General features: G+C 35.5%; 1 protein-coding gene across 10 annotated transcripts in view; it reads left to right on the top strand.

The window, feature by feature from the left end:
- Positions 1-25,643, top strand: part of LOC115214180 (liprin-alpha-1) — a 368,483-nt gene that overhangs the window by 167,942 nt on the left and 174,898 nt on the right. For 8 of the 10 annotated variants that reach the window (XR_003881885.2, XM_029783276.2, XM_029783272.2 and 5 more), the window contains exon 4: positions 9,992-10,066. Coding sequence is in view for 7 of the 10 variants with exons in the window: in XM_029783276.2 (XP_029639136.1) it covers positions 9,992-10,066 (75 nt within the window). In the remaining 3 variants the exon portion in view is untranslated. Of the gene's footprint in view, positions 1-1,875; positions 1,881-2,811; positions 2,815-9,991; positions 10,067-25,643 lie in introns of those variants that run through there. The other 2 variants (XM_036504585.1, XM_036504584.1) reach the window with 1 other exon arrangement.

The raw sequence follows: 25,643 nt of genomic DNA, 5'->3' as shown, positions 1-25,643 counted from the left end.
ATAGAAGGAAGTAAAAGGTAGTGTAGGAGTTGTAATTTTATTCTTGCTTCTATAAACATTAAAAATATTGGATGGAATACTGAATAACTAAGTAGACATGGTTGTGTGGTTAGAGAGTGTTCCACAATCACTTGATACAGCATTTGATCTCAGCAGGCAGTATATTGAACAAGGTATCTTCCATTATGTTATCTTCTATAATGGTATCTTCCAAGTAAAATTTGCTAAGTGGATACTGTATGGAAGACAGTTGTATCATCATTTTATATCCATTCATCCATGTTGGCATGGTTCAATTTGTTACTACAGCCTGTGTTGTTTTACTCATAGCAATAGAAAAAACTGAGCAACATTAGTGTTGCGTATGTCTTAGTGCATTTTACAGCTTACAAGTGTGTGTAATGGAGTAAGATAGTATAAATGCTTTGTTTTTAGTCTATAAAGGTCTATAAAGAGATGTGAGACTTAACTAAATAAGTGGACTTCATTATTCCATAAGATACATAAATAGGTGCAGGTATAGATGCGTAGTAAGAAGTTTCCTTCCCAACCATATGGTCTTGGGTTCAGTCCCACTGCATGGCACCTTGGGCAAATGTCTCCTACTATATCCTTGGGATGACCAAATCCTTGTGAATGGATTAGGTAGACAGAAACTGATAGAAGTTTTGTGGGTAGTAAAGAAATAGGTATCCCCTCTTAGACTCCTTGATGCATTTCTGATTCCTTAACCTTCCTCAGTAAGAGGTTTTACTGGTCTCTTTGCTTGACTTTGCACAATAGGTGTAAACAAGTGCCACTCTTATACAAGCAGTGTCCTCCATTTCCAATCTTCCGTGAAGTTATGTTTTGTCATGTAGCAATACTACCTTACTTAGAAGTAGTTAAAGGCTACTGAATGGAAGGGCGTCTGGCCATAGAAAATCCACCTCAACAACATCCGTCTGACTCATGCAAGGATGGAAAAGTGGGTGTTAAAACAATGAAAGGATGAGGAGTACCAGATTGAGTACTGTAGTTTGTGTTTAATGTATTTGATTAAAACCAGTTAAGGTGGTGCTCTAGCATGACCACAGTTAAGTAGCTGAAACTAGTAGAGTGCAGACGGTGTGACATGTACAGATCCATTGTAGAAAATTACTTGCTTTGGCATCATACACTGGAATATTACTTCATAATGCTTTTGTCACTTGTCATTCTAACAATACAATTTTGTAAAGTCTTTCACAAACTGAATGGTTTATTTTCCTTCTCTCTTTCCCTTTGTTACTCAAAGGCCAAACTAACAAAAACATTAATATCAATTACTTGTTTCCATGTTTTTCTCGACATTGTTGTAAAATAATCAGTCAACAGGTGATTTTATAACAAATATTCTTGGAGAGAAATCATTATTGTAAATTAATACCAGGTTTCACGTGAAGAAGATGTAATCCGATAGTGTGGTTGGGCAGACACTCTAGACACACAAGCAAAGCAATGCAACTTGTCCATGCTGCAGAGTGGTTGGTGATAGGAACAACGTCCAGCTATTAAAGGAACTTGAAGCTGGCAACAATCGTCATAAGCATATTTGAACTAGCTTGAACTGCTTTGCATTGCTACTACTGTATTTGTTCTCACAGTGCAAGAGCAAGTTAGTCACTAGCATTCACTGTTAGAAAGCTATGCCTTTCTAATCAGCTCAGCATCATCTCTTTTCAGTATCTCTTACTGGGGAAGGTTAAGGAATCAGAAATGTATCTAGGAGTCCAAGAGGGGATACCACTAAAATGATAATGGTATTTTTGTGCCTTTTGACATAAGCAGGAATTTTTTCCTCCATTGTAAACTGCACCAATGCTGGCGGAGGGGCTACCTTCAATGCTTCACTTGATGATGTTGAGCCCTGAACTCATTTTGCCTGCTACTTGTTTTATCGATGTACATTTGTTGAAATGCTAAGCTATGGGAAGTAAAGGGTTATGAAATAAACAGAGAGAGAGAGAGAGAGAGAGAGAGAGAGAGCGGAAGTGATGGCGGGGGTGGGGGCGGGGGACAGGTTTTCTGCAAAGATTTTGTCTGCCAAATTCTGCTTGGAGACAAAAATCTGTGCAGTGGAATCAAATAGATTTGTCTGTAAATTCAAATAATTTTAATTAGGTTAATTAAATGTGTTTTTCTTTCTTTATATAATGCTTTATATTTTTTATAAAATGAATTTTAATTAAAGGCAGTAAATTGACTGAGAACACCATGTTTTTTTCCCCCTTTAGGGTCCGAGTTCATTTTGTTGGGTTTCCTTTTTCGTTCTTGTCTTTGGGTTGTAATAAAATAATTATCAGTATTATACAATACACCACCTTCTATCTTACACTTGTTTCAGTCACTAGACTGTGGCCATGCTGGGGCACCACCTTGAAGGGTTTTAGTCAAACAGATTCTGATACTATTTCTGTTTTTTTTTTTTTTAAAGACTGGCTCTTACTCTAATGCTATCTTTTGCCAAACTGCTAAGTTATGGGGATGAAAGCAAAGCAACATCAGTTGTCAAGCAGGGAGATGGAAGCATACAAAGACATACACGCACATACATATATAACAGGCTTCTACATAGTTTCCATCTACCATATTTACTCACAAGACATTGGTCGATCTAGGACTATAGTAGAAAGTGCCACACACACATACATATATGATAGGCTTCCACATAGTTTCCACCTGTCAAATTTACTCACAAGACACTGGTCAACCTGGGGTCATAGTAGAAAGTAACACACAGTGGGACTGAACCCAAAACTACAAGATTAACCCTGCCAAAAACAGACACAGAAGGTCAGTGCAGACTCCTGCCTGGCTGGCTCCTGATAAACCATCCAACCCATATCAGCATGGCAGGCAGACGTTAAACGATGATGATGATGATGATGACAGCCATGCCTATATTCTTTCTCCTTTGAAAATTGTCCCCGTACCTGAGTCAGAAATTACTATGTAGATTCAGAAAAGCACTCTTCTAAGATAAACTTTGGACCCTTTAAGGTCTCTCTGAATGCATTAGTTTATGGTTGCATTTTCTACATGCTATTGTTTTACTGTCAGTTAAACGGATTTGAAATACTATAGCATTGCAACAGAAATTGATAAAAGCCTTCTAACCAGATCGAGTCAGGTGATAAATATACAATCTGCATTCTGAGCTGTTGATTTATGCACTCATTCCCCTTTGCCTCGCTTTGTCGAATAGTAATTAAATATTTAAATTTACTCCCTAATCATCCTCAATTAGAGAAATTTGCTTATAGGCACTTACAAATTTTATTACAAATTGATGCGTAATTAAATCATGTAATTTAGAAAGAAAAAAGGTACAAAAAGAAAAAAAAGCATGTTTGAATTAGTAAGAACATGATACGATTCTTTTGAGACATTTTCGGAGTTTACATGTTTTGCTATCATCATTATCATGTAACAACCAATTTTTCCATGCTTGCATGGGTTGGATGGAATTTTTTGAGGCCAAATTTTTACAGACAAATGCCCTTCCTACCACTAATCTTCGCTTATTTCCATGCCAGTGGAAAATTGGAAATGAAGGACACTACGTCCATGGCAATTAGTCATTTTACAACTACCACATGAAGTCAAGGCAAGGAAATAGTAACATGTGTACACACACATGTTGGGATTCTTTCAGTTTCCACCTACCAAATCCACTTACAAAGCTTTGTCTAGCCTGGGACCATAGAAGACATTTGCACTAGGTGCAGTGCAGGGGTACTGAACCATAGACTATGTGGTTGAGAAGCAAACTCTATTCCACTCAGCCATGCCTGTTTCTTTAAATTTTACTTAATTATCCAAAATGTTCTTTTCTACAAGTTCATTTGGACGTCTTAATGTTGAAACAAATTGCTTACCTGTATTGGCTTTTTGACAGTTTAACCATAATTAACTTCTTCCTAGATGTTGTTGCCTTTCTGCCAAATTTCCTTGTTTCCTCTGTGTAGCATTACAAAACCTATAAAACAAACATCATAGTTTTGAAGCATTTTAATACAAAAGGTCAGTTTTGCTATCATTCATCTCATTCAGTTGCTGCTGTTCCTCCTCCTAGTCCAGCCCGTCCTCCCCCTCCTCGTACCCTCAGCCACATCCTCCCCTTCATCCACCTCATCCCCCTCATCTTGCTTTCTTCTTCTTCTTCTTCTCCTCTGCCTCCTCCAGGACCATTAATATGTTGGACAAGATGCTTAGTGACATTACAACTGGTTTTACGTTCAGAGTTCAAATTCTGCAAAGGTTTACTTTGCCGTTCATCCTTTCGGGGTCAATAAAATATGTACCTGTTGAGCAGTAGGGTCAATCTAATTGACTTGTGCCCTTCCCTGAAGTTGTTTGTCTTGTGCCAGAATCTGAAACTATTATTACTATTATTATTAAAATGGCAAGCTGGCAGTATTGTTAGCATGCTGGACAAAAAGCTTAGTAGCATTTTGTTTGTTGGATTTATGTTCTAAGCTCAAATTCTGCCAAAGTCAACTTTGCCTTTCATCCTTTTGGGGGTTGATGAAATAAGCACCACTTACATGCTGGAGTCAGTATAATCAACTAGTTCCTCCCTAAAATGTCAGGCCTTGTGCCTATAGTAGAAAGAATCATCATCGTGGTGGCAAGTTGACAGAATTGCTAGCACACTGGACAAAATGCTGGATAGCATTTCATCTGGCTTTAGTATAATTGACTAAGCCCCTTGTGCCTGTCATAGGAAAGATTATTATAATACCAAATCTTATCCAAATCTTATATTTTCAGAAATATAAAAATTATATAAACCCCCTCTCTCTCTCTCTCTCACTCACACACACACACACACACACACACATACACACTGTTTACTAACCAGTGTGTCTTATACTCGATTCCCCTTCACCTATGATATAGTTGTCATATGCATTTTACTTCACCAGCTTGAAATGCAATCTGCATTGAATTATCCTTAAATAATTCTCAATCTTTATTTATTCAAGTAAATCTTTTTGTCCTGTCTTTATTCCCTTCCAATTAATTGCCTAAACAAAATAAATCCCATCTAATATTTAATCTGTCATATCGTATTATTTAGATACTGAATAACCTAACTAAATGCCCTACAGTTTCAGAACTGATTTTTATTCTATTAACAGAAGATATTGAAATATTTATTCAACAAAGAAATCTAATTTCAACAGTGGTTTCAGGGAAATGATATTTACCTGAATATATTTGGCTGGGAACAGTCAAATGGAAAACAAAAAAGTAAAGAGAATTTTAAACGTCAATAAGCCATAGAGGTTTATGCATAAAGAATGTGTGTGTGTGTGTATGGTTATCATAATTTAACATCCGTTTTCTATGCTCATGCTATGTCGAGTTATATACTTATGCAGATATAGGTTCAGGGGTTATGTGTGGTTAAGAATCTTGCTTCCCAACCATGTGATCTTGGGTTCAGTCCCACTGTGTTGTACCTTGGGCAAGTGTCTTCTATAGTACTGGGTTGACTTAGGCTTTGTCGGTGGATTTGGTAGGCAAAAGCTGAAAGAAACCCATCATGTGTGTATGTGTAAATGTGCATGTGTAGATGTGTGTATATTTGTGTGTATGTATGGCTCTGTGTGTGTGTGTGTATGTGCTACTGTCTCTTTGCCTTGACATTGTGTGATAGTTGTAAATGAGTGTCACTGTCATACAAGTGGTGTCCTGCATTTCCAGTCTTCCATGTAAACGTGTCTGCTCATGGAAAGATATTACCTTACTGGAAGACAGGTGAGAGTCAGTAGTAGGAAGGGCATTTGGCTACAGAAATGTCTTCCATATGCAGGATTTTCATTTCTTGGAGTCTGAAGTTACCTAACTTACGATTCAGATGGTCAATACAGCGATTAGCTTTCTTAGTGTACATGATGCCACATCAGACACAAACTCTGGAAACTGCCATAGAAAGTGGACTTGCTCGAATTGTATTATATACCTTATATACCATTTATATATTTAAAAAAAAAAAACACACTGAATCCTATGCGTGGTCATTTCTAGTGCCGCCTGACTGGCTCCTGTGCCAGTGGTACATAAAAAGCACCAACTACACTTTCAGAGTGATTGGTGATAGGAAGGGCATCCAGCTGTAGAAACATTGCCAGATCAGATTGGAGCCTGGTACAGCCTTCTAGCTTGTCAGTCCTCAGTCAGGCCATCCAACCCATGCCAGCATGGAAAGCGGATGTTAAATGATGATGATTATGGATCTTTTAATTGAAACTCTTAACCACTCTTAATTTTAGTATGAAAAATATTTATCAGTTCTTTTTCTCACACTTCTTTCCATATATATCCCACATGGGTTTTATTTTTATATATATTGTTTTAGACTTATTCATATATCTCAATATGTATTAATATATATATATATATACACACATTTTAAGTTGAATTTATAACTGTATGAGTATGTATAAAAAGTTGATTGCCTAATTCCAGTTCATATCTTAATTCTTATCTTTTGTCTCGGGTTCCACCCTAGCACTTCTTAAGTAGTTCTATATATTTCATAAGAAAGAACAGTAATATTAATATATATATATTCTTTTATTTATTTTGGTCATTTGACTGTGGCCATGCTGGAGCACCACCATATATATATATCCTCATCATTTAATGTCCACTTTTCCATGGTTGTAGAATTTCTACAGCCATTTGCTCTTCCTGTCACCAAACCTCATTTGTTTCCAAGAAATGTAATGCCTTCTCATAGCTAGACATATGTATATACATACAATCACGCACACACATACACACATCCGTATACCTTAGGTTTCATCTGGTATTGACCCAGGCCATATCTATCTTCATATTATCACCTGGGGAGACCTTTCAAATCATATTTTGGCAACTTGTTCTGTGAATTATGCAGTTAAGGATATCTAATTTTTAATTTACCTCAAACTGTGCTGTAATCAATTCTATTCCCCCCTCTCTTTCACACACACACACATGCATATATGATTTGAAATTTCTACCAAAACTTCAGTGCTTTTTAGTAAGTTTAAATCTACACATTGTTAAAATCTTGATATGTAATCCAGTGAATCATAATAAGGCTTCTGCTTCCCCTTTTCACTCTCCCCCTCCTCCACTATTCTTCATCTGAATCGTAGATGGAAAGAAAAAAGAAGCACCTTTTATCATTAACATTCTGTGTCTTGTATTTGGTCATAGCCTTTACATGTTTTGTATCAGATGCCTTCCCATGTGTGTCTGTATGGTTAACTAACTGTGCATTTAGCTTTGTATCTATTTAAGTGTGAGTACATGCATTGTGTGTGTGTGTGTGTGTATGTATATATATATATATATATATCTCCCCACGCCTACATGTAGTTCGTGATTAAGTTATAGTTGTCAAAGAATACATTTATACAGATTAAACCTCAGTGTGGACACTGACAGACATCAAGGGAAAAGTGACAGGGATACTGACAAACACCAGGGAAAAAGTGACAGCTCTCCCTGGCATTTTCTTGCTTTCCTTTTTTTTCCCCATCCGCCCTTGCTATGTCTTGTCAACGTGTCCATGTAATGATTTAGTGTATGTGCGTGCATGTGCGCATGCATGCGTGTGCACACATGAGAAAGCTATCAGTTCTCATTTGTTGGGTTTCTGGACTGTACAAGAGAGGTTTTATGGTTAAATATTGAGCTTTCAGTGATAAGGTTCAGTATCTATAGGAATATGCATTAATAATCTCATTTTAAATAGCTTTAGTGTTGCGAGACCAAATAAAGACACTCATTTAGAAATACATGAATTCATAATACAATGATTTGTCTGTTGACTTGTTGTATATAGCCGCACCTTCCTTAATGTTCTACTGTAAATTTTCATAAATTGTAAAGTGTAAATTTAAAAATTGTGGAAAATAAATGCTCAACTTTGATAAGGATTAGTTTAAATGTTTAATTACTGTAATGCACATTGATAATATCCACCTAAATGTTTGTTTCATTAAGCCATTCAGTTAGCTTACATGTTGATATCAGGTTTGCACATTGTGTCTGCAATCTCAACATTACAATTTCGTCTGAGAAGTTCTCAGTGAATTCATCATTCCAGTATTTCAAAACAAAAGAATTGCACAATGACAAATGCTGTTGATAATATGAAGAACAACTTGAGAAACTAAATATGAAATTATAAATGAACAAGAAAACTACAAGAACACTGTTTACGATTTATCTTGGAAATTTTGTTTGCATTAGTTAGTGAATGGTGTCTGTTATTTCTTGTTAATATTCTTACAAATTGTTACTGTAGTTGAAATTCACTTGTTTGGAAGCACATGCCAGCAACAGTTCAGATTGCGAAAAGAAAAGTCATTGATACTGCTTTTCAGGTTTTAAAATATTTAAATATCTCTTTTACTCTTTTACTTGTTTCAGTCATTTGACTGTGGCCATACTGGAGTACCGCCTTTAGTCGAGCAAATCGACCCCTAGGACTTATTCTTTGTAAGCCTAGTACTTATTCTATTGGTCTCTTTTGCCAAACTGCTAAGTTACGGGGACATAAATACACCTGCATCGGTTGTCAAGCAATGTTGGGGGACAAACACAGACACAAACATATGCACACAAACACGCACACACACACACACACACACACACACACACACACATATATATATATGATGGGCTTCTTTCAGTTTCCGTCTATCAAATCCACTCACAGGGGGTTTTGGTTGGCCCGAGGCTATAGTAAAAGATACTTGCCCAAGGTGCCACGCAGTAGGACTGAACCCAGAACTATGTGGTTGGTAAGCAAGCTACTTACCACACAGCCACTCCTACGCCTAAACAAGGACAGACAAACGGATTAAGTCGATTACATCGACCCCAGTGCATAGCTGGTACTTAATTTATCAACCCTGAAAGAATGAAAGGCAAAGTTAACCTTTGAACTCAGAACGTAACGGCAGATGAAATACTGCTAAGCCTTTTGCCTGGCGTGCTAACGTTTCTGCCAGCTCGCTATCTGTTATTGTTTAGAAGTAATGTAACTAGTGGCTAAGAGCCAGTCATTGTGTTGAAAATCCAAGAGCACTGAAAGGTTTCGTAAGGCTGTGTTTCCATTCATATGGAGAGCAAAAAATGCTTGGGTTACTAATGCATTTTTGGAGATAGATTTGTTTTTGCATTACTTTATATATGAAATGAAAGAAATATCAAAATAAAAAGAAGCATTCATATCCATGTGTTACTAATCAAAAATAATGCCATTTCTTCGCAATCTCTATAGCACCACCATTCAAAAGTTAGATTAGCATTTATGCTGCCCAATAGAACTTCTCTTTTGCAAACAATGGACCCAGGTGTTACTGCAACATTTAAAGCATATTATCTTTGCTACACATTTGATCAGTTCATAAATGCTACTGATAAGGGAAGTTGGTTCCACACTAAAAGAACTTTGGAAAATTATTTGATGTTCCATGAATCACATTTGGTGAAATGAGTTGTTTAAAAGAATTTTATACTATCATGATCGTGTGTGTGTGTGTTTTTTTTTTTTGTTTACTTGTTTCAGTCATTTGATATTGTGGCCATGCTAGGGCACCATCTTGAAACAGACTTGCCAGCAGATGGCTATGGAGTGTCAAATCCCATACAGGCTGAGTGCTCTGACCATTAAGCTAAATGACCCCTAAATCTATCTCTTTAAATTTCATATATCATTATCATTTATGGCTAACCTCTATTTGGTCTAACTTCTAAAACTTATAGTGTCATTACAATCTGTGTTGGTTCAAGTGATACTAGTTGTGTTTTTTGCTGTATTGCTTTACTCAAAAGTTAAGTTACTCCCTTTTTAAAAAAAATTTTTTTCAGGACATTTTTATGTTAATTGCTACAATAGCATAAATTTATATACTTGTATGAATCTCTTTTACATGTTGAATTTTGCATTTCGTTTTAGGTCCGGGAACGACTACGGGTATCTTTGGAACGAGTTGCAGTATTAGAAGAAGAATTATCTAATGCTAATCAAGAAGTAAGTACATAACCCTGTACATTTTTTCCTACAATTTTATTTCAAACCATCTTCAGTTCATAAGATTTTTGTTTTTATTTTAGGGAACTCAGACAAAATTTGGCATCAAAACTTTCGCAGTATTATCCAATACTGAGATGGAGTTTGATGTGCTTGTTTTGTTTGATATGGCACCACTCCAGTTCCTTCTTTTACTGACACTAGGTGGTTCAGCCTTAATCACATAATAAAATGTGCTAACATCGTGTATTTATAATTATTCGTGTGTAATTTGAGCTTGTTTCTTCTTCCTTATACCAGTCACACTACTTAGAAATACATCTTCTAATATGCCATAAGATGTTTTCCTTGTAGTCAATCCTTTAATCTAAATGTAAGGTAGGGGAGAATGTGTGTATTGTTAAAATAATTCTAGCTTTAGATTTATGTCTGTGCAATGAATGGCAGCTTCAATTCTCAAGTTAGAACTATTTACTTTGTTTTGTTCCTGCTATTGACGAAGACATGAAGTTCACTGCAGCTTATTTCTCCATTATCTGAAATTCAAGTTTTTAGTTCTAAAAATAGAAATCATCATCACCTTGTTGTTGTTCTTCATCTTTTTCTTTTTTGTTTTCTATATTTTTTTTCTTCTTTTTCTTCCCTCTTCTTCTTTCATTCATTTGTGCCATACAGCATGAGGTAAGCTCTGGCAAGCTTTGATCTTGTCTTGGAACCAATTCTTTTGAATGGCACCATTAATCCAATCATCAGTTTTGCTTCCTCCCTGTAGATCTGTGCTTTTGGGCCTTCATAAGGAAATCATTACACCTTATTACATGATAATTTGGCACTTCACCATGCTTTTTTAATGTCAAATTCTGCCGAGGTCAGGCTTTGCCCTTTGTCATTCCAGTCTTAATGAAATTGGCTCTCATAATGTCTTGGATTCATCTAAAGAAGCCCTGCTCTGCCAAAAGTTACTGGTATTGATTATGGATGTAAATGATTATTTCCAATTATGCCACAAGGCCAGCAGTTTCAAGGGGAGTGGGTGGGGATTGAGTGGGGGCTGGTTGATAACAAAAACGCTAGTACTTGTGCCTTATTTTATCATTTCTTGAAAGGGTGAGAGGCAGAGTTGACCTTGGCAGGATTTGAACACATAACATAGACAGCCAGAAGAAATGCAGCTAAGCATTTTGCTCAGTATGCTCGGTATGCCAGATTGCCACCTTAATGATAATAATAATAATAATGATAATCCTTTCTACTGGAGGCACAAGGCCTGAAATTTGTGGGCAGTGGACTAGTTGATATTATCGACTCCCAGTGTACTTAATTTATCGACCATGAAAGGCAAAGTTGACCTTGGCAGAATTTGAAATCAGAATGTGGTGATGGGCAAAATACCGCTAAGCATTTCGCCTGGTGTGCTAAGGATTCTGTCAGCTTGCCACCTTAATAATAATAATAATGGGTTCTCCCATTGAAGATGACATATGAACATTCAGCTTTTGCCAAACGACCTGCACAAATAGTTTGTTTTCTAGTGATCAAATGTTTGTGCCACACATTAGCTCACTCTCTCCATCAAATTGACATTATCTGAACAGGCACATGGTGTATCATGTGTCAGGTGTCAAAGTGATTGGAGAGCAATGTGAGTTGAAGTGTTTTGCTTAAAAACACAATGCACCACCTGGTCTAGGAATTGAAATCACAATAGCTAGATCAGCACCCTAACCACTAGGCATGCACTCTTTCAATAATAATAATAATTGTTTCAAATTTGGGCATAAGTTCAACAACTCCAAGAAGGTGATTACATTGATCCAATGCTCAACTGATACATATTTTATTGATCATGAAAGGATAAAAGGCAAAGTGAACCAAGGTGAGGATTAGACCTCAGAATGTAAAAAGCCAGAAGAAATGCTGTTTGGTATGCTAATGATTCTGCCAACTTGCCACCTTAGATAGCAGTAAATAATGAAACTAAAACCTTATCCAGTTTCATGCAGCTGATTTCTTTAGATAAATACAAGTATTATAGAAGAAGTGATTTTTTAACAAATGGTACCCACCATTTTGTGGTTGAAGGTGTTATAAAAAATTGACTCTGTTCCAGGTGAAAACAAATCATTATTGATTTCTTTGATAATTCGTAAGGTCACCCACACATTGGGTGGTGAGTAAGGTGGAATGGAAATAGATTTTGTGTCGTTCATATTTTACTTAAATGGTCCGTATTCGAGAAATAAATGCCATCAATATACAGAAGTTGATTTTAAAAGGGTGGTACTCCATCATGTCAATTTTTCTACTCCATCAAAGAGATGGAGTAGAAAACTGACATTGTTCCAAGTGGGAAAGTGTATAATTCTCAATTTCTTTTGACAATTCTTAATGTCACATGTATATTTCAATGGGTGGAAGCAGATCTTTACTTTGGTCGTATTTTCGCTTTTAATGGCATTTGCAGTGAAAGTTAAAAGTGAAATTGTATATCAGACTGACTCAGTGTGTGCTTAGTACTTAAGATTCTATGCCACTCACAACTCTATCTGTCTATATAATTATTGATCATATAATAATAATTGATACTACCACCACCACTACCACTACAGATGTAGATGTTGATAAATTGAGTCCATGACCCCCAGACTTCAATTTAGAGCTATAAATCCCTTTTCATTCATTGCTAATTCTCTTGGGAAAAATTCTTGATGTTCACATTTAATAAAAGTTTTTTTTTTTCAATAACTTTTAGGTGTTATATCAGCATAAGAAATTGCTTTATTAATCTTACCTATCCTTTCAGTATACTTTTAAAAAATTTGTAAATTTATAGATTTGAGAATTAACAATTTTTACTCTGCTATATTGTTTCTAATAAACAAACAAAAATACCACGAAGAAAAAAAAAAGATTTTATCATGTATATTTATAGTATTAATCGATTTTGGATTTATTGCTGTAGTAAAACTGTGTGTAGTTATTGATTCTGAAATAAGAAAACAACAACAAAAAAAAAAGATATACTAAAACAAAACAAAAAAGAGAAAAATAAATAAAAACATTTTAAATCATTTAAAAAAAATTTTTTTTTTTTTAATGATTTTAAACTTTTCAGTCATTTTAGAGGACAAGATTACATTAGCTTGGGTTACTTGAAAAATAAATTTTGATTTGTGCTTTCTAGAAAGCATAAATGCAAAATAAAATAGATAAATGAATGTTTTCCATTGATTTTAAAAAATTTGTTGTGCTACTTGTCAGAGACATCACATTGTTCAGTCCTGTTGATTGATTGTGTGTGCATGTGTGTCTGAGAATCCTTTTTCATTTATACTCATCACTAGATGTGTTGATTTTTTTTTTTTGTCTAGTCTGGGGTGGGGAGAAGAATGTTTTTGTTCATTATTTCTTTCTTTTTCTTTTTCTTCTTTTTTGTTTTGTTTTAATTCAAACTAAGTTTATATTTCTTTCACAGACTATTATCAGAAAATAATTTTCGTGGATAATATTGGTCTTCTTATTTATTATATAATTTAAGAAGTATTTTGACACTTGTTGTTGTTATTATTAATGAGTGAATGAACCCCCCCCCCCCTCATCTATGCCTTGTAGCAAATAGGAGAAATTATTATTAGTTCTTTATATTGAGTCCAAATTCTGCCAAAAGTTGACTTTATCTTTCTTGCTTTCAGGGTCAATAAAATAAGTACCCTGTTGAGTACTGGGGTTGATGCAGTTGACTAGCTCCCTCCCACCAAATTTCAGGCCTTGTGCCTACAAAAAAAAAAAAAAAAAGATTATTATTATTATTAAAGTGGCAAGTTGGCAGAATTGTTAGCATGGCAGGCAAAATTCTTAGTGGCATTTCGCCCATCAATACATTCTGAGTTCAAACTCCGTTGAGGTTGACTTTGCCTTTCATTCTTTCGGGGTCAATAAATTAAGTACCAGTAGAAACACTGGGGTTGATGTGGTCGACTTACCCCTCCCCACAAATTTCAGGCCTTGTGCCTATAGTAGAAAGGATTATTATTATTATTATTTTTATTATTATTAAGGTGGCTAGCTGGCAGAATCATTAGCATGCCTGGCAAAATGCTTAGCAGCACTTAATTTGCTTTTAAGTTCTGAGTTCAAATTCTGCTGAGATCGACTTTGCCTTCCATTCTTTCGGGGTCAATAAAATATGTACCAGTAATTACTAACCCTGTGCTATTATTATTATTATTATTATTAAGGTGGTCAGTTGATAAGATTTTTAAGATGCCAGACAGAATACTGAGCAGCATTTCTTTTGGCTTTACATTCTGAGCTGAAATGTTACTGAGGTTGCCTTTCAGCCTTTTAGGATCAGTAAAATAAGTACCAGCTGAGGACAGAGGTTGCAATCAGTGTGTACATCTTGCAGCATGTAATCGTTCATATAAATGTGCATGTGTGCACACATGCGTATACATTTGTACAGGAGGTCAAGTCTGATATTCTCAGTTTAATCTGTGATCACTTTGACACCTGATGTATTGCACACCACGAGCCCTCACAGATAATGTCAGTTTGATAGAGAGTGTGAGCTCATGTACAGCACACGCATTTGATCGCTGTAAAGAAATCATCTGTTTAGGTTCTTGGGCGAAAGGTACGGAACCCTCATCTGTTGTTTATGACAAGAGAGTTCATCATATTACGCACACACACACACACACACACGACAGGCTTTTGTTCAGTAAACATGCCCCTTATTCACTCACAGAGCATTGTTAGGCTTTGGCCCATCGTATAAAACCCTTATGCACTTGAATTCACAGGGTTGTGAAATAAAATTGTTCACCTGGCACTTGTGCTGGTGGCATTCAAGTGAGGTCATTGCCAGTGCTGCTGGACTGGCTCCTGTGCAGGTGGCACATAAAAAGCACCATTTGAGCGTGGCCATTGCCAGTACCGCCTGACTGGCCCTCGTGCTGGTGGCATGTAAACGCACCCACTGCACTCTCGGAGCGGTTGGCGTTAGGAAGGGCATCCAGCTGTAGAAACTCTGCCAGATCAGAATGGAGTCTGGTGCAGCCATCTGGTTCGCCAGACCTCAGTCAAATTGTCCAACCCATGCTAGCATGGAAAGCAGACGTTAAACAATGATGATGATGATGACAACAACTATATCTGTGCCTATAATGTGTGTACAATGATGGTGAATGAAATCTTGCCTGTCTCGTAGAATGTATTTACTTGGGTGCAATATTGGTGAGTTTAGAAGATGGAGCACTGGTGTAAATCCATTGATTTGAAAGTCTGTCACTGGTATTGACTTCTAAATAAATTACATTAATACTGTTTAACTTTAATCAACCAATTAGCTGGAAGCAGATAACACTTTAATTTCATGATATTGATTACTTAGTGTTGCAAAAGGTATCTGGCTGCAAAATAAAAAATATATGCTCTAATAATTTATACAAAATTATCTAAATTTAAAATAAACAAACAAAATGAAAAACCAAAGCAAACAAAAAAAAATATTAAATTTTTTCCCCCCTCATTTCTGTGTTAATGTAATTTTTAGTAAAGAAGTCAGGACATTTTCTTATCAGTGATTGTAGTAGTGACACAAACAATAAATTATATAAGTTTGCTTTGACATTAGTTTGTAATTCCTCTAAATGTAAGAAATTGAAGCTTCCTTGTGTATTCTCTATAGTTGTGTCTCTTTCATGATGAAGCTATACACAGCAGGAGTGACTGTATGGTAAGTAGCTTGCTTACCAATCACATGGTTCTGGGTTCAGTCCCACTGCGTGGCACCTTGGGCAAGTGTTTTCTACTATAAACCTGGGGCCGACCAAAGCCTTGTGAGTGGATTTGGTAGATGGAAACTGAAAGAAGCCTGTCGTATATATGTATATGCATATATATGTGTCTGTGTTTGTCCCCCAACATCGCTTGACAACTGATGCAGGTGTGTTTACATCCCCGTAACTTAGCGCTTCAGCAAAAGAGGCCGATAGAATATGTACTAGGCTTCCAAAGAATAAGTCCTGGGGTTGATTTGCTTGACCAAAGGCGGTGCTCCAGCATGGCCACAGTCAAATGACTGAAACAAGTAAAAGAGAGCTATTACTGCTTTCGTTTGTCAACTTAAGACTGGTTTTAGAATACAGCTTAAGGTATTAATTCTTTTGTTATCATATTTCTGTGAAAATGCACTGCTCCTCTTTCGGTTAATTTTTAAAATAATGAAAAATTTTGTACCACAGAATCAGGAGTGTTTGTATCAAAAGGGTTAAACATGTTCATTTAGATTTAGGAAATAATTTTCTAATATAGGTATAAGGCTTAACATATGGGTGAAGGGGGCAGGTGATTATATCAACCCCTTGTATTTGGCTGGTACTTTTCATTATCAACCCCATTAGAGATGAAAGGTTAAGTAGACCTTGGTGGAATTTGAGCTCAGAATATAAGAGTTTGAACAAATACGAGGTGTTATATCCCAACATTCTAACAATTCTGCCAACTAGATGAAGTAATATTCTCAGTAAACAACAAAAAAGATTTTGTAGTTTTTTCCTGAAGTTACAGTTGACTACATCTCTGTAATATGTTTATCTTAACTATTGGGGACTTGGTGTATTAACCTAGTGCTTTTTAAAACTTTTTTTCATGAAATATCTTTAGCAGTTTATGATTTCTGTGTAGTAACTACTTCCATTAAAGTGTAGTGAAAACTTTTTCTGTTTTTCAAAGAAATAGAATTTCCTATAACTTCCATAAATTTAAGTTAAAATTATTTAAAACTTGGAAAAAAAAAAATGTTTCCATTTAAAGACTTAGAAAATGATATCTACTTTCTCAAATATTTTTATACCATTTGTTAATCCAACATTGGAACAAAATTTCTCATACTTTTCTTTCTGATCAATTTTGTATTTGTGTTATATTTCTCCAGAATCTAAGTCTCCTTTTCACATTAAATTGTTGAATATCTCAAAGGGTATTTTGCTAACCTAGCTGTTGTCAATTAGTAAGAGGACACTGTAGTTTATTGAACTACCTATGTACCTTGTTTTGCATTTAAAATATTAACCAAATCCATTCACAAGGCTTTAGAAGATACTTACCCAAGGTGCTGTGCAATGGAATTGAACCTAAACCATGTGTCTAGGAGGTGAACTTCTTAACTATACAGCCATGCCTGTGCCTATGTTGTAGAGTGCGCCTGAACTTGAAGCTACTACAGATATGAAGTTACATATGTTTGCAACATGTATACTGGTCCCCATCCCTCTCTCTGCTATTTTAACGCAATGTCGTAAGGTTACCAATGATGTGCTGCTGCCTCTGCTGCTAAACGCTCAAACACTTTAGATTACTTCCTAAAGAAGACCATTTGGTGGGTTGGCAAATCCTCAGTTTCTAAAACCTCTGGCTCACAGATGGGCTGTTTCTTTTCCACCCTTTTTTTATTTTTAAAGCTTTGTTACAACCGTCTCTGTTTCTTTGGTCAAATAAGCTGCCCACCCCTCTGTCCAACCCCACACAACACTCTTATTCTTCATGTTGTTGCTCTGCTTGCTATTCCTACCTCTCCCTTCCACCCTCCTCAGCAAATCATGCATGAAACTCTTTTACCAGCAACCTGGAATTTCTTCCTTGCTTAGATTTTTTTCTACAGACAACCACCAGCAGAAGTTCAAAGTAAATATCAACCACATTGATCTTGCTTGTCTTGGAGAACCTGCAAAGGTCATGGGAATGTTACCCCCTCCTACTACAAACTAATTTTAAAAAATCAACAAAAAATATCTTCTATGCAAGCAACATGTTGCAGACTTTTTGTGTTTTTTTTGGTGGGTGTGGATTGTCGTGTTGGGACTGCTGACTGTATCTTTTAATCAGCTTTATTGTATGGAAAACAAGGTAGCAAGCTTGAAGTTTATATCTTCTTGTTTACATTTAGATTGCATCTGTACACTTTATACTATTTTTCTTTCTTTTTTGTTTGTTTGTTAAGAAAACATTAGTGCATCTTGTATAATATATGATATACATATAATTCTTAGACAAGAATATTGTTGACAGTGACTTCAAAGTTTCAGTCAGCTAAGCCATTGTCAGACTGCTGGAGCTTAGCTGGCTGAAAATTCAAAGTTACTGTCAACAATATTCTTGATTAAGAATAATAAATTAGTATCAAGTAACCCATCAGATTAATGTAAAATTGTTTTTATTATAACTGAACATAAAAAAATTAACATTAGATATAAATGTAATGGTTTAAATAGTTATTTTTGCTAGTACAGAATCGTTATAGTTAATAGGAATTTCTGCTCGAACAGAACTGTGGCAAATAGGAATTTGTTGATGACTAGTATGTATTGAAGGTAAATATTTAGAAATCATGTTTATGATCACAAAACAGCCAAACATACATTTAGCAGTGTGTATGTGTGTGAATATATTCTGAGGGTGGTAGATGCATACATAACATATTCTACTTCCATTATATATCATTTCTCTTGGAATTGATTTAATTCTGAATAAACATTAATAAAATTCCACAGTGCTAAACTATAATGCAGTTTTCATGTACAATAGCTTTGCTTTTATTTTAAATGTCTAAAACTCGAATATTTCTTTTTAATGTTTGCAAACTCACATATCCTATGATTGGCAAGGCAGGGTGGCGGTAGTGGTGGTGCTTCTAATTATTATGAATTAATGATTGATTTCAGTTATTTTTATATCCATAGAGAAATGAATATATACAATGTTATTATGAATTAATGTTTTATTTTGCCATGTGTCATATTTTGATAGAGAATAGCTAACTTTTTTTGAAGAGCTGAAGTTTATTTGGTGGTCTTTTATTTTTTCCTTCGTCATGTTGTTACAGGCTGTAATCTAATAGACGGAGAAAGACTACTGTCAATAAAGATGCTTTTCTCAGGGAAGAAAAAAAAACCAATAGAAAATAAATAATCCATTTATAACAAATTATAATAAATGAAAATTCGAAAATGAAGGCACAGTAGTGGAGATGCCTTTAAAATTTGAAAGGCTTTTCATGAAAATTGTATGGGATGACGATTTGATTGAACTAATTTGGTTACCTGAGTTGATATTTCTGTTCTATAATTACGAATGTTTATATTGTTTTTAACCTGTGTTAACGAATTAGATCAACGAACCTGTGTTTTTGTTGTTTCTACCTGCAGTAATGAATGAGATCAAAAGACTTAGAAAACCTGTCATAGGAAGAAGAGAACTGCAATAATATATCCCCTGCCTTTGTTTTCAATTGTTAACCACTAATTCCATAACTTCCTAGGGAGAGAGAGAGAGAGACTATAGCCCCACTCTTCACTAGCTTTTTTTCTTTCTTCTTACTGAATATCCAAATTTGAAAATCCATTCAACAGAATGGATGACAAATATCAAATCCTGGAGAGAAAGCAGTAAACTTTTCATTACTACTAGACTAACAGAGAGAATTATCCTCTATGGAATGTATCTCATAGCAGGTGTGCTTTTCCTTCTTATTATGTATGGTTTCACTTTAGTCAGTACTAAATACAAAGAGATATTTCTAAAGGTTTATCAATATATTGTAACTTGAATTAAATTTGGCTGGATGGTTAAGAAGCTTGCTTTGAAACCATGCGTTTTGGGTTCATTCTCATTTTATGGCACCTTTGGAAAGTGTATTCTACTGTAGCCCTGGGTCAATCAATTCCTTGAGTGAATTTGTTAGAAAGAAACTGTAAGGTAGCTTATTACCATTTGACAACCAATGTTGGTTTGTTTACATCCCCATAACTTAGTTGTTCAGCAAAGGGACTAATAGAATAAATGACAGACTTTCAAATTAAGTACTAGGGTTCATTTGTTCAACTGAACCCTTGAATGTGGTGCCCCAACATGGCTGCAGTCCAATGAAAAAAACAACTAAAACACAAAGATATATGTGGTCTGATCAATAAGTATTCGGACTGTTGCCATAGTAACGAAGCTAAAGCACGCAGAGTGAAGCTGCTTGGCACAGATTAATCTTGAACTCTACTGTGCATGCACACTAAGTTTTAATGTCCTAGCTCACTTTTGCTGTTTACAGCAGTGCTTGGAAGGAAGGTGTGTAGCATGTGATCATTGCATTAACAATGACAGAGAAAGTTGAGCAGAGAATCTGCATCAAATTTTGTCAAAAGCTTGGTGATACTTGCTCAGAGGCCAACACAAAGTTTTCAAAAAGTTTTCATTGTTCTCGACACAATCAAGGAGATCTTGTGCTACTGAAACTCGAGTATCTTTTTGGCAATTTGAAAGCGGTTTTAGCACAAACTTGGCAGGCATGTCTCTCATACCCAAATCTTCAATGATAATGGACGATGCCAGTGCCGCCTTGACTGGCTTTTGTGCCGGTGGCACGTTAAAAGCACCAACTGATCGTGGCCGCTGCCAGACTCCCCTGGCACCTGTGCTGGTGGCACGTAAAAAGCACCCACTACACTCGTGGAGTGGTTGGCATTTGGAAGGGCATCCAGCTGTAGAAACACTGCCAGATCAGACTGGAGCCTGGTGCAGCCTCCTGGCTTCCCAGACCCCGGTCGAACCGTCTAACCCGTGCTAGCGCAGAAAACGGACGTTAAATGATGATGATATATATATGTGTGTGTGGATATAGAAATAGATAGATAGATAGATGGAACAAAACTGTTTGATTCAGACTCTTTGGTACTCTGAGTTTCAAGCGTGTGGCCAGTCTTCAGCCATTGGGGTCTGACCCCAATGGCCAAAGCCTAACCACACACTTTGTGGTCAGGCCCCAATGGCCAAAGACTAGCCTCACACTAGAGTACCAAGGAGTCTGAATCAAACTGTTTTGTTCTCTCTCTCTCTCTCTCTCCTCTCTCTCTCTCTCTATATATATATATATATATATATATATATATATATATATATATATACATACATACACACACACTCACATAAATATACACACAAACACATGCAAAGTTATATTAGCTCTATCTCACATCTGAAATTAATATATTTAGCTTAATTACTCTCAGTAACTTAATGGATCATTCAAAATGCAACTGTGGATCCTCCCCACTCTCTCTCTCTCTCTTCCTCTCCCCCTCTCTTATTCTTGGTTACATTTCCCCACAAATTCTCCTCATCTCACTTATAAACCTTGGCTACCTTATTGTTTTTATTGATTATTATTTCACCCTCTCCCCATTTCTAACCTAGATATCAATAATGAGAAGTGTGAAGTTGTTAAGTAGTAAATTACAATTGGTAATTCTTCAGCTTCTAACTGCTACCTTTACTACTACTACTACTAGTAGTAGTAGTAGTAGTAGTGAGAGCTCACTCCATTTACTTTTAATGATGGTTGTTAAAGGAACCCTAATTGTCCTCTTTTGGAGATTTCCCCCCAAATTAGATTTGCACTTTTATGAAGTATGTCTTGCATTATACTTGGTTTTTTAAAAGAAAACGTTTTACTGCCTCTGTTTGCAAATATTGATTTTTTTCCTAATTCTTTTTTAATTAAAGGTATTTATATAATTGCAACCATAACTTAAACAGAATTTGTTTCCTTGTTTGTATTCTGTTGCATAAGATATATAATATACCGTATTACATTATATTATGCATGTGTATGAGCAGAAGGGGCTGTACGTGTTTGCGTGCGTGATGAAGAATTTTTATATTACAGCTATGCATTATATTGTTTGCAAAAAAATAAGGAAATGGTATTTCTTTCCCTTCACATCATAGTGTTTTTTTTTACGTGTCCCCCTTCATTACCTCTGAATGATCTACTCTGTCTGTCTGTCAGTCTCTCTTGCATGCACGCATGCATGCATAATAGCACACATACGCAATTTTATAATTTCCTGTTTTTCCCTTTGTTAAAATGTGCAATATCACAGAAGCAGTCACATTGCTCTAACTTCCAATTCGTTTTACTATCTTGAAGTCCTCTTCCCTTTGAATGACTTACCAACAAAATTCCTTTAGAACTACTTTCACTAGAGAAGTACTTTGTCTTTTGACTTATTCTGTTGGCCTCACACTAAGTAACAATCTCTCTCCTCCAGAGATGAATGCCCATCCCTTCATTCAGTATCAACTTGGAGAAGTTCACTCTAAACATGAACCACAATTATCTCAGCACTTTGAAAAGTAACTACACTACATTAGCTGTAGGCGATTTCTCTCTTACTTAGATCTACTCATTGAAGAAAATTTTAAATGATGGCCCATCAATTATACCATTTCTTCTGGTTACCATAATCTCTAAGTCACACATTTGCACATGTAAAGATCTGCTCTCTGTTTTTATATGTATATTACTTTTTATTTTAATGTGTCTGGTCACCTGAGGTATGTGGTATACTTTTGCACTGCTCTTATCTATTTCTGTTACATTTTCTTTACTATTTATAAGCATTACATACTGTCTTTGAGAACATATGGTATTTACTTTCCCCTATAAATACATTCAGCACTGTCTGTGCATAACTGAGTGGTTTTGATGTTATTGTCAGTTTTAATAGGACAGACCTATATGATTAAAGGCATTTCAGCTGTGATGTCTTACCTTTTGTCTTAGCTCAGGTGTAGTATATCTTGGATTCTGTTATTTGAAATGTCCTTTACAAAAATGAATAGATAAATAAAGAAAAAAACTATAAAAAGGTGTGATATGAGGAAAGAGTCGGTTGCTGTTTCTAGAATGCTTAGCAACCATGTAGTGATTTCTTCTGCTTGTGTGTAAATATTGTTATTGTGGATTAGCACAGTTTAGCTCTGGCCTATCAGACCCATGGTAAAAAGTGACCACCACTTTCGAGTGCCTGATCCCCACCCTACTCCGCCTCCAATTTCTATGTACCTGAAATGATCTTCCAAGATTGCCTGTTGTAAATTATTCATATTTATATGATTAGCCCTCTATCATAATTATTTATGTTAGAAATCCTTCTAAATTATGTTCAAAATGCTAACTTATTTTACTAAATCTCTCCAAATTCTTGATAATTTTCAAAATTAATTAAAGCATATAAACAGTATATTTCAGTAGAATATATTTTTAAAAGGGTTAAATGAATAATCATAGAAGTTTGATGGGGACATGCTCTTTAAGTCAAAATAATTAAAAACTTCTCTTTTTTTTTAGATTTTATTGAGAGCAGAGAAGGTACAAATTCAGTTCTATTTTATTACTCTTTGCTTTTGGGAAAAATTCAATTTCATTTCCATGTTGAAAATGAACGCCTGAATTCCTTATGGAAAAATTGAGCGCGTATTTTGTTTTGTTTAATAACACTGGAAAAATGTTTTTCTTTGAAAAATCCTAATTAGATTCTGAATTTATTGTGCAATGCTGATAATTTTACTAATTAAATTAGGTGTTCTATTTTGTTAATTTTAATGTTATGACACCAATTTAAGGTTTACAACCTTAGTGGTTTTTACTGTGATTTTTTTGTTTTACACATTGGTGAAGTTAAAATGCTGTGTCATGCATCACCTAAGTGGTGGTTTGTCTGGTGAATCTGTAAAATAAATCTTTTTCGATTTATTGCCAGATTACCTCTTTGAAAATGTTGCATATATGCACACCAGACATAACTATATCTAAACATACAAAAAGTGTGTGTTTGTGTGTGGTGGGGAAGGCACGGAATCATACTAAACTGTTTGTGTATTGACTACTTGGGTGTCTTTGATTTGATGTTTCCATAGAATCCATCCTTTGTTAAATATTAAACATAAAGAAAATATTTAAAAGACATATCTTCGTATATTTGAAAGACCCTCTGCACTCTCTTGTGAATCTCAGAGTAACAAGAGACTGACTTAACCAAAATAAAGATATTAATCTCTACTATAGTATTGAGTATTTTTTTTTTCTGACAGTCAACACTAAATAGGTACACATGCATGCACACACACGCAGCTGTGTGAGTAAAAGAAACCTACTTCATAACCATGTGGTTTCAAGTTCAATCCCACTGCATGGCATGTTGGGCAAGTGTTTACTACTATGGCCCTGGGGCAACCAATGTTCTGGGAACAAATTTGTTCACAGGATATTGGTTGTCCCAGGGCAAAATCCATCACATGTGTATACTTGGATTGCAGCCATGCTGGGGCACTGCCCTTGAAGTTTTTTTTTTGTTTGTTTTTAGTTTCAGTTAAACAAAATCAACCCCGGTACTTATTATTTTGAAGTCAGGTACTTATTCTATTGGACTCTTTTGTCAAACTGCTAAAATACAGGAACATAAACAAACCAACACAGGTTGTCAAGTGGTGGTGCAGGACAAACACAAAGACACACACAATGGGCTTCTTTCAGTTTCCATATACCAAATCTACTTACAGGGTTTTGGTCTGCCCAGGACTGTCATTGGAAACACTTGCCTAGGGTACAACGTAGTGGGACTGAACGCAGAATCATGTGGGTGGGAAGCAAACTTCTTACCACGCAGCAACTGGGGTACTTTGTGCATTCTAGGTGTAGAATAGGTACACTGCATCCCAGTGTGTCATTAAAGGCAAATAGAAGGGTTGGTTCCAAAAGAGGTTGTTTGACTGTAGAACCCTGCCTCAAAGAACTCCACCCACCCATACTGGCTTGGAAAAACAGATGTAAAATGCCAACAGATCCCCCCCTCTCTTTCATAATATGTTTCCTCCTCTCCCCTGAGTTCATTAATGCCTCTGAAAATCTTTCTTATTGCTTTCCTTATTGGTTTAAAATAATATTTTCCATAGTTTGCTTAGGTCTTCTTTACCCACCCCTAAATCGAGCATTCTGTTTTCATGTATTTTGGGTATGATACATTGAAGTTCAAAGGGAAAGGTCTAAATTCTAGTGGAGAATGAAGTGGGGAGGCATATTAATCACCATCACCATTATTATTATTATTATTATTATTATTATTTTGATATTAATCTTTCTCTTCAGGTATAGGTTAGCCCAGTCTCTCTGATCTCTCGATTCAATGTTTATTTCTGGCTGTGACATTTCCTTTTAAAGTCTTATCCTTTTTACATCTACTCAAACTAGTTTATTCCAGTTTTTTTCTTTATCTTCTTTTTCTTTCTTTGGTCTACCTCTGCACTGCTTACTGTTGACCTGCAACATTTATTATTGCAGTTCTTATCATCACATCTCACCATATGTTTATTATTCCTCTTCAGCTTTTTGATGTTTTATTTTGTTTTTCTTCTTCTCTTCTTTATAATTTTCATGCATTTTATATTATTTTGTATAGAAAATATCACGATACTCAGTCAGACTTCTTTTATAATCTTAATCTATTGCTTAAATATACAGATATAAAGATATTGGGTTTGATTCAGCTATATTCTACATACAGGGTAAAAAAAAAATTGTATATTATATTTTGTCCTGGTTGAAATACTAGCAGTAGAATCCCATGAAAATAAATATTATCCAGACTTAGTACCTAGAAATTTGCTAGTTTGATGACTTTTGCAAATAATCCATTTTATGACTTTTCCACTCTAATGGATATATCATTAATGTTTGGTGCAG

The sequence above is a fragment of the Octopus sinensis genome, linkage group LG7, assembly GCF_006345805.1.
Source record: "Octopus sinensis linkage group LG7, ASM634580v1, whole genome shotgun sequence".
NCBI lineage: Eukaryota > Metazoa > Mollusca > Cephalopoda > Octopoda > Octopodidae > Octopus > Octopus sinensis.
The sequence above is the reverse complement of the archived record's forward strand: the minus strand, read 5'-3'. Positions and strand labels throughout refer to the sequence as shown.